Source organism: Phoxinus phoxinus, assembly GCF_949152265.1.
Source record: "Phoxinus phoxinus genome assembly, chromosome: 7".
NCBI lineage: Eukaryota > Metazoa > Chordata > Actinopteri > Cypriniformes > Leuciscidae > Phoxinus > Phoxinus phoxinus.
In genome coordinates, this window is record NC_136882.1 from 38,454,816 (window position 1) to 38,471,959 (window position 17,144).

Below are 17,144 nucleotides of genomic sequence, written 5' to 3' on the forward strand. Positions count from 1 at the left end.
AAAACATCAGGTAAACGCTCTTACTCGACAGCAGCGAGCTGATCCTGCAGTTCGACGGCTCCCAGACGCTTGTGCACGTCCTGTAACACCTTCTGGCCCTGGAACCCGCTTCCCCGGCCATCCAGACGAGCCACGATGACATTGTCCGAACTGACCAGCACAGAGTCCCAGTCCACTGCGTACTGGTCATTCACCTGCTGACCACCGGGGGCAGCATCACTGAAGCACACACACACACACACACACAACACACATCAGCGCATCGCCACCGCATGCATTTCAATCCGAGACAACATGCATCTCCGGCCTTTGAAATGATGTTTTCACAGATGTTTCTGCTCACAGAGAGTCGTTTCATCCTCCACCGCTGCTTGAACTTCACATCACAGGGCTTTAGAGAGCAGCAAAGGTAGTGACATCTCCATAAACCCAGGTGGATAGCAGATCTAATAGTACCATGTGAACAAAGGCTCTACTTTTATGCCGGATCTATTGTAAGTATTTGTGCAAGTAAAGTCCTTTGGGATTGAAATGAACATTTGCCCCCAAAACAATGGCATCATGGGAAGGTTCAAAGACAGTTCTGCACTGCAAAAAAAATGACGTTCTTCCTCTTTTTTCCCCAGTACAAATATCTAAACATTCTTAAAGTCCCCCTATTAATGAATGAATGAACAGGTTATCTAATTGCATAGTATCCTATAGTAAGATAGCTTTACTAGTAATGTTTGCTAATGAATGTTTTACCTTAAACTGCAAACAGCTGTGCATCCAGAAGCCACACAGTGTAATATCACTTTTTTATTAATATTTTTGCTCTGTTGTGCAGATTTTAGTAATCATAGTAATCGTTTAGCGAAATTTGTAATCATATTTATATACTGGTTTGTAGGGATGTCCAGATCCGATCACGTGGTTTCAGACTCGATCGGAATCGGACGTTACCTCCCGATCAGGACTCGGATATATATATATATATATATTCTCATTATTTTTGAACACATCTATAGTTATGCGGTGGCACAGAGTTAGACCCTTTTGACTCCACACAGAAACAGCAACGCTTTGACATCACCAAAAGTGAAGAATTTATGTTATTTATTACTTGATTGTTCAAGCTACCTCACAGAAGTGCTGAGTTGTTGAATGTTAAAATAAGGTGAATTAAATAAATAAAAAGGAACATCCTGGATCTGTTTTTTCGCTCTTCTTTATTCTTTTTTTATGTATTATAGAAGTATCGGATCGGGACTCGGTATCAGTAGATACTCGAAATCAAATTACTCGGAGGCACAAACAAAACCTGATCAGGACATCCCTACTGGTTTGTTTAAAATACGAACATTTTATGTAAAGATCTACATTTCTCAGTTTTATTCATGGCAAAAACATGAAAAGTTGCATAGTTTAGTGAAATATTACTGAAAAACCAACACTTTTGCTTGTGTGCAATGAATAGTTTGTGCATGATTGGCTAGATGTAAAGCTCTTGCTGTTTGTGTTCATGCTGTAATGTGGCTTAGGTGCTATTTTGTATAGTTATCAGCTTTTTCTATTTTATTTTTATAAATATCATGAACACAATGCCGGGTGGAATGGGCCGTGATGCGAGGGTAAGATCTTCCCAAGGGCAGCAGATTGCTTTCCTCTGCCTTTCATCGAGTTTGGAAGAGACGCTGTGAGTTTACCTTGGATTTACCTCAGGAGAAGAATGGATACTTCCCACCACAACGATCATGACTGTGTCCTGCATTGACTTATGTTCGAGCAAAACAGAGCAATTTGGCAAAAGGGAGCATTTCTGTCAGAATGTGTAATGGACGTTAAAATCAGCATCACTTTAAAGGGTTAGTTCACCCAAAAATGAAAACTCTGTTACTCTCCGTCATGTTGTTCAACCCCGTAAGACTTTCCTTCATCTTCAGAACACAAGCTAAGATATTTTTGATTAAATCCAGCGCATCCCTTCTGGGTTGTACGTCAGAACGGAGGCTCACTATTGGCCAGCATCACACGCATCACACACATGACCAGCGTCGGCCAATAGTGAGCCTCCGTTCTGACGTACAACCCAGAAGCGCTGCACTGTTAAGCTACGTTCACACTACAAGTGACTTTGTCGCTGCTGGTCGCCAGTGGCTGGCGGTGCGGTCGCTAGTGGGCGTTCCCGCTACTGGTTGCCTAGTCATGTTTGTGAGTGACATTCACGGATGTTACTCCATGTTGTAGAGAACAAATCCGTTTTCTTGCCACTACAAACAAACATTTTGGAAGGAAAAATCTAAATATAGATGTAATCAGTATAACATGCATAATATTAAAGATGAACGAGAAACTGAGTGCTTTTTGCCATCGCGTCTATTTAACTGCAGCAAACGGGCAAATACCGGCGGTCTATATGTGTTCAGGAAACCAGTCCGGCTCTGAGTCAGTACTGTGAATACTGTATGTACACAGAGATATCACAACTTATAGCACAGTTTCTGACGGCTAAACTTAGCTTCTCGTTTAGCTTGCCTCTGTCAGAGAGTGACGGATGATCACGCGCGCTCCACTGACTTCACTCCTATTGGTTGTCGCTCCCGAAAGTCGCTCTTCATTTGCATAAAGTTAAACGGATCTCAACTTTGTCGCGTCGCCAGACACGCCCCATCAGGTCGCGATCGCGCGTGTCTCCGGAAAACGCCCGCTCCCCATTGAAATGAATGGTAACGTGTCGCTTTGTCGCTTGTAGTGTGAACGCACCTTCACACTACGTGAACTCACTCAGACGAACACACAGAATAACATCAACAGTTGAATAAAGTCGTTTTGTTTTATTGCGCACAAAAAGTATTCTCGTCACTTGATAAACTTAAGGTTGAGCCGCTGTAGTCACTCGGACTATTTTAACGATGTCTTTACTAACTTTCTGGGCCGGCAAGTTTCAATTACAATAGAAGGCTATGGAGGAGTGAGACCGCGCTCAGATTTAATCACTAATATCTTCATTTGTGTTCTGAAGATGAAGGAAAGTCTGACGGGGACCAACATGAGGGAGAGGAATCACTGACAGAGTTTACATTTTTGACACATCTTTATGAGGACATTCATTGACACAATGCAATCTCTAGCAGTTTACCCTAACCTTACCCATCACAACTCAGTGCCTAACCCGAACCCTGACCCTAAACCTCCCCTTAACCTCATTATAACCTTACCTCTAAAACCAAGTCTTGACCCTCAGACAGGTCTTTAAAGGGGTCTCAGAAAGTTAGGACCGGCCAAAATAACCTCGCTTTACTCTCTTTGTCCTCACTCCAATGGTGTACAACTCAAACTGGTCCTCACAAAGATAGTTGTACAAGTACACACACACACACACACACACACACACACTTACATTATCAGCAGAAGAGCGTAACTGCGGGACTCTGAGAAATCGGGTGGATAGGAGATCTTCAGCGGTAACTCTGCAAACACACACGAGGAACAGTTCAGCGCTGCGGATGACCATCTATCACGTTCAATAGTGGCCAGAAGTGATGCCCAGCCTAGAAAAATTTACATCTTCACACTTTATTAAAATATTATTCAAAACACAAAGATTTTATAAGCATATTGTGTAGTTGTGCGTGGAATCGATTGTTTTATTAGTGATAATAACAGAACGAAACATGACAAATCGGTTTTATCCGGCATGTTATGAACATGCAAAAACAAGAGAACCAACAAAATATTAATAACTGATTATGTTGTAGTCAGTGTTTGCTTTTTTCCTCTGAGCTTTTTGTTTTTCTGTGCATTTTAGTAAAATAAAACCTAGCTGTAGTTTTTTTTGCCATATAATTTTGTCAGATAAATACCTTAACCAAGTTTAGTGTTTTGTTCTCTATTTTCCTCATATTTTAACAGTTTAATCAAACTTGTAGGGTCATTAACAACATCACTTTTGGCCCAGAGCAAGATATTGAACTCCAGCAGTGCCAAACCAACGCATTACTCTTCTGAATCTGTGTTGATCAGGTGAACTGTACCGAAGTGGTCGGTCTGGATGCTTCTGTACTCCAGCTGCTGGATCCGCTTGTATCGGAGAGCCGCTTTGAGCACGGAGTTATTCTCCAGGATGTAATAATCTGACGAGAGATCAACAGTGCACGAGTTATTAAAGCAGAACAGGGCAGACAGTGGGACTCGAACAATCATTCAATGTTTTTTAAAATGTGGTCGATTCAATATCCATTCTCAAAAGCCAAGAAATCGTATTTTCTCTATTTGTTTTTTGTTTTATTAAAGTGGTGGTTGAGTATGATTTGACTTTTCTAACTGTAGTTAGTGTGTAATGTTGCTGTTTGATCATAAACAACATCTGCAAAGATACAACACTCAAAGTTCAGAGTAAAGGAGATATTTGCTTTTAAAGAAATCGCTACAACAATCGCTTAAAGAAATGTCTACAACAAACGGCTGGTAGGAACTAGACTAGAGTGCGGATCGGGCCGAATTTTTCTGTCCGAGCCCGGCCCGCGTCCGACAGAGCAGTAACCGAACCCGACCCGAGCCCGACAGGCATAAAGATATTTATGTTCGATGGGTTTAAAATCCCATTTTTTTCTCATACTAATGACAATTGTACGTTTGTTTGTGTGGAAAGCCCGCTTTTATTAAGCAACTGTAGGAAGTCAATCGGAAATGTCAACAGGACAAGCGCATCAGCGCGCGGAGCAACAAGCGCTCTTAACACCTGGCGCGCGCACATTATGCACGTGTTTCGTTGTCACGGCTACATAAACAAATGTCCGCACACAGGAAGACAGATGTTATGGTAATATTTTACATGCATTTTAATCACAAAAACGAACGTTTGCATCAAGTGAAAGCATCAGGCACATCGGCTACCTACATAAGCTGTTTTAAATTTTAAATGTTCAATGCCTTATCGCGCTGATGTGACCGAGCCCGACCCGAACCCGAACATCATTTCTAAATATCTGTCCGAACCCGGCCCGGCCCGTCGGGTACCGGCGGGTCCCGTCGGGCTCGGGTCGGGTATCCATCCTCTAAACTAGACGACATTTCTCCCGGGTTAGTGACATCACCAACCCTAAAATTTACATAAACCCCGCCCCCAGAACACTATTTATAGATTATCATGACGGATATGCTAATCAATGACTAGAAGATAACTACACAAGCTACATAAAGGCATCAACTAACCATTCAGAAATGTCCTGTTGCTTCTACATGTTGTCACTTCTTCTTGAGTCTCTCCATCATTGTCTGACTCCGTTTTGAACATAAAAGGCTGTGTGTGTGTGTGTGTGTGTGTGTGTGTGTGTGTGTGTGTGTGTGTGTGTGTGTGTGAGGTAAAAGGACAAGAGCTCTTGAAGCTCCGCCCCCTGTGCCGGGAGCAGCAGCTCATTTGCATTTAAACGGACAGACACAAAATAGTGTGTTTTTGCTCACCCTCAAAAAGTGACTCTTTAAAGGGCATATTGCAGGGGTTTTTTTTTTTTCAGAATTAATATATAACCTTGTATGAAAATACCATATGAAGAGTAAATGCATGATTAAAAATTGTTTTGCCAGACCTAAGGGCACAAATTTAGTAGAAAACGTGACAGTTTCCTTGACCGTGTTGAAAAAGCGCTTTTTTTTCACCACCGCGTCATATTACGTCAGAATGGGGAGTCGTTTGCCGGGCGCTGCGTTCGCTCAGTGCAGAATAGGCTGGTATTATGTTGAAGCGGTCGTGATTCAGTGTGTTTTCGGTGGTTATTGTATTTCAATTAATATTTATCGTGATAAATGACTGTGAATTATGGCCTGTCAGAGCATCGAGTCCACAGGTTTCCGAACAAGAAAAAGGATGGTGCTTTCTTCCGTGTTTGTGTGCGTTTTGTGCAGGGTAAGAGATGGGACTTCGCTTCTGCGTCTGCTTTGAAAAACGCGGTAGTGTGTAGCGTTCACTATAGACTGCATGATTATAATCCCGGCGATATGATGAGTTAACGTTACGTTATATGATGACGGCGATATGTGCACACTGTCCCGGCTCCTTCATCGGGTCGCCCGGTCCGCCGTCAGCATGTGGGTCGGCCACCGGTGGGAAACATGACGCTCACGGATCCGTCAGAGATCACTTATTGTACATTTGTTTTACAAAATGTGCCTTGTCTTAATTTATTTCTTTAACGTATCCTCCATAAACTTGTAATGTCTTGCAAGTCTGCAGCCGACACTTATTATTATTATTATAATATAATATAATGTTCATTTTCAATCTGTACTCCGAATTTTAATGTTTGTGTTGGCTGTTTCTACATATAAAAATGTTATACAGTAAGAAAGTTGTGATTGTGATTATTTTTTTATTCATTATCACCAAGTGGGGCCATTCAAAACCTTTATAATGTCCCTCTTTCTCTGGAAACTGTCTCCTAATGGCTGACATACATGTGCAGGTAAGGGTCTAAATACTAGCTTTGCTATTGCCTGACACATAATTACAATATTGTGATCTGAGCATAGTGTTATACATATCGTCGGCTAACGTGAATACATCTATAAGCTAACACTGTTCTCTCATCGAGACCCGACTCCTGCCCTGTTCTCCTCAGACCACAGCTCAATGCGTCTCCTCTGACCGTTGTTCTGTCTAATCCTGGCCTGTCTAGAGTCTCTTGGCTTCATATCAGGCTCATTGCGATCCATTGCTTTCCTATTGTTTACTTTGACCGCTCTCCCTGCCGTCACGTCACTTCCGGTTTGGCGGTTTTCAAATGCGGAAGTAAAATTTTCTCACAAAAACGACTCCAGAAGCCTAAATAGCGTTTTATAAGTATATGTTTATATTTAAATCTAGTTCCTACATTATTGTTCTATACATTGGCGCACTGGGTACTCTAACCTGCAATATGCCCTTTAACATGATATATTGGTATTGAATGGTATTGAAATTGGACTCGAGAATTGTGAATTTCACTGGTAACTAAAAGTTTACCCTGAAACGAATAGAATTAAGAACTTGTGAGTCGGAATCGAATCGAGTCGTCTGTACCGATACACATCTCTAGCAGAGAGATGGAAAAAAGAAAAAGTGAGAACTCACTGGCAGTGTTGAGCGAGTGTATGATCACTGTCGGCGCTCCCGGACCTGCAGATAAAATAACAACCAAACACTGAGGACACTTTATCTTCTGTCTTAGTATTTCTGTCCTGTTTTCCAGTACAAATATCAACACATATTAACTTGAGAAGCAAAATGACTGAAGATATTAAGCCTTGCTTTCTGAAAAATTGTTTATTGTAAAATAAGGTTTATGCATAAATCAAGAAAAAAAATATTCTATTGGGTTAAAAAAAAAATCCTTTTGAATTAAGTCAATCTTTCTGACTTCATTGATATATTTTTCTTGATTTAAACGTAATTTTTGAAAATATTTTTTCAGGAAAGATCCTAATATCTTCAGTCATTTTGCTTTTCTAGTAAAATTATCTTGATTTAAGAATGTTTAGATATTTTTCGGCAACACTAGTAATCCAGTAATACTAAAACTTTCTCTTCTATTCTATTTATTTAAAAAAAAAAAATAATAATAATTACATGTTCTGCGTTAGATTAAACTGAGAAGGGTCATAGTACTATTGTACTATATTGTTGTCCTATTGTTAGTTTCTCTGCTTCTATTGTTCATTTGTAAGTTACTTTGGATAAAAGCGTCTGCTAAATGAATAAATGTAGATGTATTTGTACTGGAAAAGAAGACAGAAATACTGAGAAAGAACAATATATATTTTTTATTATTATTCTCTTTGAATTAAGTAAATTTTTCTGACTTTATTTACATATTTTTCTTGATTTAAACTTATTTCTTAATAATTTAGATCTTAATATCTTCAGTCACTTTGCTTCTCCAGTAAATGTATCTTGATTCAAGAATGTTTAGATATTTGTGCTGGAAAACAAGACTGAGGAAGAACATGATAGTTTGCAGTGTGCTGCCGTGCTAATGCTCACAGAGGGGTGAAAGGTCACTCATTAGGACTGTTATGCAAGAGTAAATAATGTTCGTACCTTTGCAGTGCAGTAGGACGTGTTGGTTGCTGGGGCTAAACATGGCACTGAAGAACGTGCAGTGAGCTTTATTCAGCTCACAGGTCAGACATCGCCGGGAAAACAAGTCCACTGTGGACACACTGCACACAAGACGGACCAATCAGAGGCAGGGTTATTAATAATAGTTTTGCTTTTTCCTTTCAGTTTTTTTCCCCAGTTAGTTTTAATGGGGCATAAATATCTCATTTGAATCATTACTTTTAGTTAGTATTTAGTTGTTAATATCATGGTAAAAGCCTTTATATTTGTAAATGTGTATATGAGTAAATGATCAAAAGACAAGTAACAAGCTACAAAAATGAATTTAGCTGTTTTGCCAACTCAAAAATTATATTAATCATGCAGTATTAAACACTTCCTATATATTAAAACCGTAAAATATTGTCTGGAACAACAACAAAATGTAAAGCTTATTTTTACTTGCCATACGCATTTCAAAGATTTCACTTTGTATATATATATATATATATATACTATTCGGGCTGTAAACGATTAATCGAGATTAATCGCATCCAAAATAAAAGTTTATGTTTACATAATAAATGTGTGTGTATTATGTATAATTATTTTGTATATACAAATAATACACACACATGCTTGTATATATTTAAGAAATATTTGCATGTATATACTGTATATAGATTTATATATAATTTATATTATATATAAATATTTTATATATAAATAACAATTTTTTCTTAAATATATACAAGCATCTGTGTGTATTATTTATATATACAAAATAATTATACACAATACTCACACATTTATTATGACACACTCACAAATCCAAAACTGAGCTCTGCTTTTTCCCACAGATTCATTTTGCCATTAGCTGCTCACTCACTCACTGCTAATGCGCTAATTCTAATAAATGTGAAGTTCCTCCGCCATCTACTGGTCATTTATGATTCAGCAACATTGATGGATCCACTCTTTTCAACCTCCGTCTTTTAGTCAAACCACGCAACATTTAACATAATTTTTCTCTGAAAATGTTCGTGATCATTTTCATTAATAATAACCTTGATCAGAGGCCTGGTTTCCCTACGCTCATCCGAACACACTTCTATTCTATTTACACAGTTTTTGTGATGACTGTTGTCAGAGTGCAAAGTGAGAGCCTTTATTTGTTATAATGTTGAGATATTTGAAGCATTTATTTGTTATAATTGTGATGATTATGGCTTACAGATATGAAAACCAAAAATATTGTGAAAGCTGTAAGCCATAATCATCAAAATTATAACAAATAAAGGCTTGAAATATCTCACTTTGCATGTAATGAGTCTATATAATATATTAGTTTCACCTTTTAAGTTGAATTACTGAAATAAATGAACTTTTGCACCATATTCTAATTTTTCTGTATTAAATCAGAACACAGCTTTGAAGTATTTGGAGAATCATCTTCTGAGTCTGACATTAGATGAAGGGCTGTTTTCTGTCCTGTTCTGGAGGAACACACACACACGAGGACACGAGTCTCACCTGAAGAGCTGCCGGCGGGTCGGGGAGCCCTCGGTGCTCAGGAAATATCTGCAGAACAGACATCGATTTATTGTGTTTTCAAACCATGTGATCATGGGTGATACACGCATGCACCCCAAGAAAACAATCTAAATCTTATTGTGTTCTTTCAATACAAAATATCTATACATTCTTAAATCAAGATACATTTACTGGAGAAGCACAATGACAACGATATTACAGTATGTCTTGTTTTCTGTAAAATGTGTCCAAATTAATTGAGTTTTGCTTAAAACGGAAGCTAGTTTCCTCCACAGAGTGAAAAATAAAAAAGGTAATTGAGACTTTTTATCTCAAAATTGCGTGATATAAAGTCGCAATTGCAGGTTATAAAGTCAGAATTGCGTGACATAAAGTCGCAATTGCAGGTTATAAAGTCAGAATTGCGTGTTATAAAGTCAGAATTATGAGATATAAACTCGCAATTGCGAGAAATTTACATGAAATTCTGACTTCTGACTCAGAATTTCATGTTTATATCTCGCGTTTATATTCTAAATTCTATTTCGATTCGCAAGCTCTCAATTCGATTTGATTTCGGTTCTAAGTTCGATTTCGATTCGCAAGCTCTCAATTTGATTAGATTTCAATTCTAAATTTGATTCGCAAGCTCTCAATTCGATTCGATTTCAATTCTAAATTTGATTCGCAAGCTCTCAATTCGATTCTAAATTCTAAATTCGATTCTCAATTCGATTCTCAATTCGATTCAAAATTTGATTCGCAAGCTCTCAATTCGATTCGATTTCGATTCTCGATTTGATTCGACTCAATGAATATATATTTAATACAAATCCTATATTTATATAAAAGAACAGTGAACATAAGTGTACAAGTGGTTAATTAATAAAAAGAAATAAAAGAGCCACAAACCTGTGTATTAAACTCTTATTTTAGGTACACTCGGGTACATTAAAACAGAACCCAACTCTATATTTCAAATGCATTCAATGAATAGACGGGATTTTGATGCAAAATGAAAAATGTATGCTGAAAATTGGACAGGTCGTGCCTTGATCAAACAGGATCAAGTTATTTTATGCTTAAGATTAAACGCATCAAATCTCACAGCATTCGCTGTAACATTCACATACAAGCCTATGAACAGTGCAGGAAAACTAATACTGGCTTTTTGGGTGATAGATAAATAAATATGGAAAAAAAATCGATTCGTGGCCTTTGGGAATCGATTTTGAATCGACCACATTATAAAAAAACGTTAAAAAAAATTTTTTGGCCAGCCCAATTGGCCACAGTACCAGCAGAAATGTTTGGCGCAGACCTCATACGGCCTGAGAAGCATGAAGCATGCTGGGGGAATTGTTATGGTTTGCGGCCTCAGGGACCGGACAGCTTGCATTCATTGATTCAACTATGAATTCTGCATCATATCAACGAGTGCTTGAAGATAACGTGAGGCCATCTGTCTGAAAGATGAAGCTGAACAGCAAGTGGACCTTTCAACGAGGACAACGATGCTAAGCATGTTAGTAAATCCACCACAGAATGGCTCAAAAAGAAGAAATGGAGAGTTATGGGATGGCCTAGTCAAAGCACAGATTTGATCCCACTGAGATGTTGTGGGGAGGAATTGAAACGGGCAGAAAACCTGCAAACATCTTGACACTGAAAGACTATTGCATGCTGGGATTTTTGTCCTGTCTTCTCCTAGAGTGGACAATTATGCAAAATGCCTACAAGACGTAACTTCTGCGAAAGGGCAATGCTAGTTTCTGAGGTAAGGATTACTTACTTTTTCTAAAGAAGAAATTCATAGCTATTGGGACTTTTGTAGAATAAAAGCACATTTTCTTTGAAGTTTTGTCCAAGTATATCAACTTTACTAATAGGCACTGTGAATTGAATGTTTGCTTGTCCAAATATGACCAAAAAAACAACAATTTCTATGGGATGTAGCCGACTTGTTTTTTCATTCGGAGATCGACTACTTTTGACTGACAGAATTCCAGCCACCGGAAACACTGATGAAGTGAGTCGTACAAAACCTTTCTTTTTAGTAAACTTTGTGTACACACAAACACTGTAGTCAATGCTGGAGTTCATGTGTCGAGCCGCATTCGTGTTTTAAAAATAGTGATTTTGATGCTATCATAGACGTGCCCCGTGCACTCCCATTCAAAAGGCATTTTGACCGAAAACGAAAATATGGTCAATCTTAAAAGTGGCGTTTCCATTCTAATTATGCTTTTACACGAAAGTTTGACTCAGGTAGATTAACAAAAAGAGCCTAGGTTAAATTTTGGCGAGAGTTACCCTTTATTATATCTTGACTTGCCATTTTACGATTTTGCTTTTATGCGTTCCACTTATTTTACAGCTTGTGTTTTATTGTTTGAAATTATTATTTTTTCTTTCCTTGTACAGCACTTTGGTTAACTTCGGTTGTTTTAAAATTGTGCTTCATAAATAAACATCGTATAGTATTGTATAGTATTGTATCGTATTGTTGTATTGTATTGTATCGTATTGTATTGTATCGTATCGTATTGTATCGTATCGTATCGTATCGTATCGTATCGTATTGTATTGTTGTATTGTATAGTATCGTATTGTTGTATTGTATCGTATCGTATTGTATTGTATCGTATCGTATCGTATCGTATTGTATCGTATCGTATCGTATTGTATTGTTGTATTGTATAGTATCGTATTGTTGTATCGTATCGTATTGTATCGTATTGTTGTATTGTATTGTATCGTATTGTATCGTATCGTATTGTTGTATCGTATCGTATCATATTGTATCGTATCGTATCGTATCGTATTGTATTGTATCGTTGTATCGTATCGTATCGTTGTATTGTATTGTATTGTATCGTATTTTATTGTATTGCATTGTATCGTATCGTATTGTTGTATTGTATCGTATCGTATTGTATTGTATTGTATCGTATCGTATCGTATTGTATCGTATCGTATCGTATTGTATTGTTGTATTGTATAGTATCGTATTGTTGTATCGTATCGTATTGTTGTATTGTATTGTATCGTATTGTATCGTATCGTATTGTTGTATCGTATCGTATCATATTGTATCGTATCGTATCGTATCGTATCGTATCGTATTGTATTGTATCGTTGTATCGTATCGTATCGTTGTATTGTATTGTATTGTATCGTATTTTATTGTATTGCATTGTATCGTATCGTATCGTATTGTTGTATTGTATCGTATCGTATTGTATTGTATCGTATCGTATCGTATCGTATTGTATCGTATCGTATCGTATTGTATTGTTGTATTGTATAGTATCGTATTGTTGTATCGTATCGTATTGTATCGTATTGTTGTATTGTATTGTATCGTATTGTATCGTATCGTATTGTTGTATCGTATCGTATCATATTGTATCGTATTGTATCGTATCGTATTGTATTGTATCGTTGTATCGTATCGTATCGTTGTATTGTATTGTATTGTATCGTATTTTATTGTATTGCATTGTATCGTATCGTATCGTATCGTATTGTATTGTATCGTATTGTATCGTATTGTATTGTTGTATCGTATCGTATTGTATCGTATTGTATCGTATTGTATCGTATCGTGTTGTTGTATTGTATCGTATCGTATCGTTGTATTGTATTGTATTGTATCGTATTTTATTGCATTGTATCGTATCGTATTGTATTGTATTGTATTGTATTGTATTGTATTGTATTGTATTGTTATATCGTATCGTATCGTATTGTATCGTATTGTTGTATCGTATCGTATTGTATTGTATCGTATTTTATTGTATTGTATTGTATCTTCTCTTCTGGCTCTCAACGAAGGCGGTCGCATTTTCTCTCCCTCTCCTCCCCCTGACCTTCCCTGCTTCGCTCCTCTCGTCTAGTCTTATGTCTTAACTTTGAGAGACTCTCTCCGCACTGCTCTACAAACTAAAAATCATGGATTTGATCAACTGGTCTCTCAACGCAATTGACACCATCTTCTCGACGAGAAGCTTGGGTTCGGGGGAACCTGACTGCCCTGCCGGAACGTTCGCAGCTGGCTACACGATGGACGCGTGGGAGAGGTGGCCGGTCGTGTGTCTGGCGGCTCTTTCCGTGGAGGACATTGAAGATATCTATCTATTCGGAACCATGATAACAGGTCTTTTGCTGACTGGATTAGGCATTGCCCTGGTTTATCAAGAAATTAAGAAGACGGTGACAGCTGTCCAAAGCCCCACAATGCTGCCCGGCATGATTGAAGCAGTGGGCAGAGCGGTCAGCACTCAGGCTGGGACTATTAACCGCATTATGGATAACAACAGGGAGGTGACCCGAAATATGGATAACATCATGGAGAAGCTCACGGCTTTGCAAAAGCTGATGGACCAGAATGGACTAAGAGAGTAGTCGTGCAAAGGAATGCGGCTACTCGCCCCAAGACCAAATAATCCCAATCTTATCTGCTTTCGGCCCCCCTCAACCAGCACTGGCCTCGGCCAAGGCCGCTGTTGGAACAACAACTCCCCCGGAAGAGCACTGCAGTGAGCCGCTCTTGCTCCTTCCCCCATTTCTCACAGACACCTGCTGATTGTTGACTCTGTTTGGGACCTAATCAAGGTTGTCTCCATGGCAACTTGCTGTGTTAACGCTATAACATCCTGCGGACAGAGGCACCGAGATTTGGATGCCAGGCGGAGCGGATTCATGTCGTACTGATTATGTGCTAATGTTGCTGAGGTGTTTTTTTCCTGTTCCCAGACTGTACTCCTCACAGGAGCATAGTCTGGGAATTGCCTTTTTTTCCCCTCACCTATCCTCATGTCATGCTGTATTATTTTCCTCAATGCTCTGTCTCCCTGTCTTGTCTACCCCATTGTGTATGTATGTTTGTGTATGGACAGGTTGATGGCTAATTTCACTGGTACTTGTGACTAAGTGACAATAAAGGCTACTACTACTATCGTATTGTATCGTATTGTATCGTATCGTATCGTATCGTATTGTATCGTATCGTATTGTATCGTATTGTTGTATTGTATCGTATTGTTGTATTGTATCGTAGCGTATTGTATTGTATCGTATTGTTGTATTGTATCGTATCGTATTGTATTGTTGTATTGTTTTGTATTGTATTGTATTGTATCGTATCGTATCGTATTGTATTGTATTGTTGTATCGTATCGTATTGTTGTATCGTATCGTATCGTAGTGTATTGTATTGTATTGTATCGTATTGTATCGTGTTGTTGTATTGTATTGTATCGTATCGTATTGTATTGTATTGTATTGTTGTATCGTATCGTATCGTATTGAATTGTATTGTATCGTATCGTATTTTATTGTATTGTATCGTATTGTATTGTATCGTCTTGTTGTATTGTATCGTATTGTATTGTATCGTATCATATTGTATTGTATCGTATTGTATTGTTGTATTGTATCGTATCGTTGTATTGTATTGTATCGTATCGTATCGTATTGTATCGTATCGTATTGTATTGTATCGTATTGTATTGTTGTATTGTATCGTATCGTTGTGTTGTATTGTATTGTATTGTATTGTATTGTATTGTATCGTATCGTATTGTATTGTATTGTATTGTATTGTATCGTATCATATTGTATTGTATCGTATTGTATTGTTGTATCGTATCGTATCGTTGTATTGTATTGTATCGTATCGTATCGTATTGTATCGTATCGTATTGTATTGTATCGTATTGTATTGTTGTATTGTATCGTATCGTTGTGTTGTATTGTATTGTATTGTATTGTATTGTATTGTATCGTATCGTATCGTATTGTATTGTATTGTATTGTATTGTATCGTATCGTATCGTATTGTATCGTAGCGTATTGTTTGTATCGTATCGTATCGTATTGTTGTATCGTATCGTATGGTATCGTATGGTATCGTATCGTATTGTTGTATCGTATGGTATCGTATCGTATGGTATCGTATAATATACATGTTCCGCAAGTATGACAGTGATCGAGATCCTGGTTTGTATGTTGGAGTGAGTTCACGGCCGTGTTTTACTCACATGGTCTGTGCGTTCTCATCGTAAGCCAGAATCTGCGTCACCTCCCAGTTACCCGACGTAAGATGACGCACCTCGTTCTGATCCGCCCGCATCTAAACACACACATGAGATCATCAACACCAGACTGACGCTAGCGCTCGTACACACAGATTTGCAATTATTGGCATTACTCCTAACCAGGGTTAGAAATGAACATTTTCACCCACCGGCCAATTTGGCTACAAACATTTTTAAGTTACCGGCCATACAGAACTTCTACTAGCCAAAAAAACACAACACTGTGTGTGTGTGTGTGTGTGTGTGTGTGTATGAGACTGTGTATGCGCACGCTGTATAGTTGCTGCCACTGAGGTATAGCCCCATTGATCTGGCCTGTGACGTGGTTGTGTATGATTTGGGCAATAGGGGACAGTTTACGCTATTGAAAATTGGTTTACAAAACATATTTAAAAATGATCGGGAGGTGCTCGTAACGTGCTCAGCTCAGCTCGTAATTCCTCTCACACGCTGCGAGCCGCGACCATGCGAGCATCACCGATTTCCACTCGATTTAGTGAAAAAAATTATATGCTAACTCGTAAAAACAGCAAAAATCGCACCGTGTACGCCCGCCTTAACACACCAATTTGGCTCGTGATTTTACCCGCATTTGGCGTGTGTTCATTTCAAACCCTGCTCCTAGCGTGTGTGTGTGTGTACCTGAGAGGTGAACATGGCGATGTGGTGAAAGTCTCCACGTCCTCCCTGCTTCACCGGGACCGTCAGGAAGAAGCGGCTGCCGTCGCGTGAGAAGAACGGCTCCTGGTTCTGCAGCAGAGGACCAGCCATGGAACACGAGATGCATTAAACTCATGAGACTGAAGATCACAAGCAAACATCTAGTGGAGATTCACCTGTTTCGAGAGCCACACTTCTGATGTTTCCTCATGCCTCTGAAACGAAACATCAGCACCATCATAATCATCATCAGCTTGTGTGTGAGTGACTGTGCGAGTACTTGTGAATATGTGCGCGTGTACTTGTGCATGTGTGATTGTTTGTGTTTGTGAGTATGCATGTGTGCAAGACAGTGTATTTGTGAGTGATTGTGTGTGTGTGTGTGTGCTTGTGCATGTGTGTTTGTGTTTGTGCGTGTGCGAGTACTTGTGTGTGTGCATGTGTGTGTGCTTGTGCATGTGTGTTTGTGCGTGTGCGAGTACTTGTGTGTGTGTGTGCATGTGTGAGTGCTTGTGTGTGTGTGTGCTTGTGCATGTGTGTTTGTGCGTGTGCGAGTACTTGTGTGTGTGTGTGTGTGTGTGTGTGCTTGTGTGTGTGTGTGTGTGCGTGCGTGCATGTGTGAGTGCGTGTGTGTGTGCATGTACTTGTGCATGTGTGTTTGTGCGTGCACTTGTGCATATGAGTGCTTGTGCATGTGTGAGTGTGTATGTGTGTGTGTGTGTGTGTGTGTGTGTACATGTGTGCGAGTACTTGTGTGTGTGTGTGTGTGTGTGTGTGTGTGTGTGTGTGTGTGC

At 38.8% G+C, this 17,144-nt stretch overlaps 1 protein-coding gene across 2 annotated transcripts in view; it reads right to left on the reverse strand.

The window, feature by feature from the left end:
* Window positions 1–17,144, reverse strand: part of dpp10 (dipeptidyl peptidase like 10) — an 82,741-nt gene that overhangs the window by 8,466 nt on the left and 57,131 nt on the right. For both annotated transcript variants that reach the window (XM_079619624.1, XM_079619625.1), the window contains exons 12-20: window positions 16,527–16,565; window positions 16,333–16,440; window positions 15,634–15,725; window positions 9,590–9,637; window positions 8,057–8,178; window positions 7,091–7,135; window positions 4,017–4,115; window positions 3,383–3,452; window positions 25–219 (exon numbers count right to left, since the gene is read on the reverse strand). In XM_079619624.1, coding sequence (XP_079475750.1) covers window positions 25–219; window positions 3,383–3,452; window positions 4,017–4,115; window positions 7,091–7,135; window positions 8,057–8,178; window positions 9,590–9,637; window positions 15,634–15,725; window positions 16,333–16,440; window positions 16,527–16,565 — 818 coding nt within the window. The remainder of the gene's footprint in view (window positions 1–24; window positions 220–3,382; window positions 3,453–4,016; window positions 4,116–7,090; window positions 7,136–8,056; window positions 8,179–9,589; window positions 9,638–15,633; window positions 15,726–16,332; window positions 16,441–16,526; window positions 16,566–17,144) is intronic.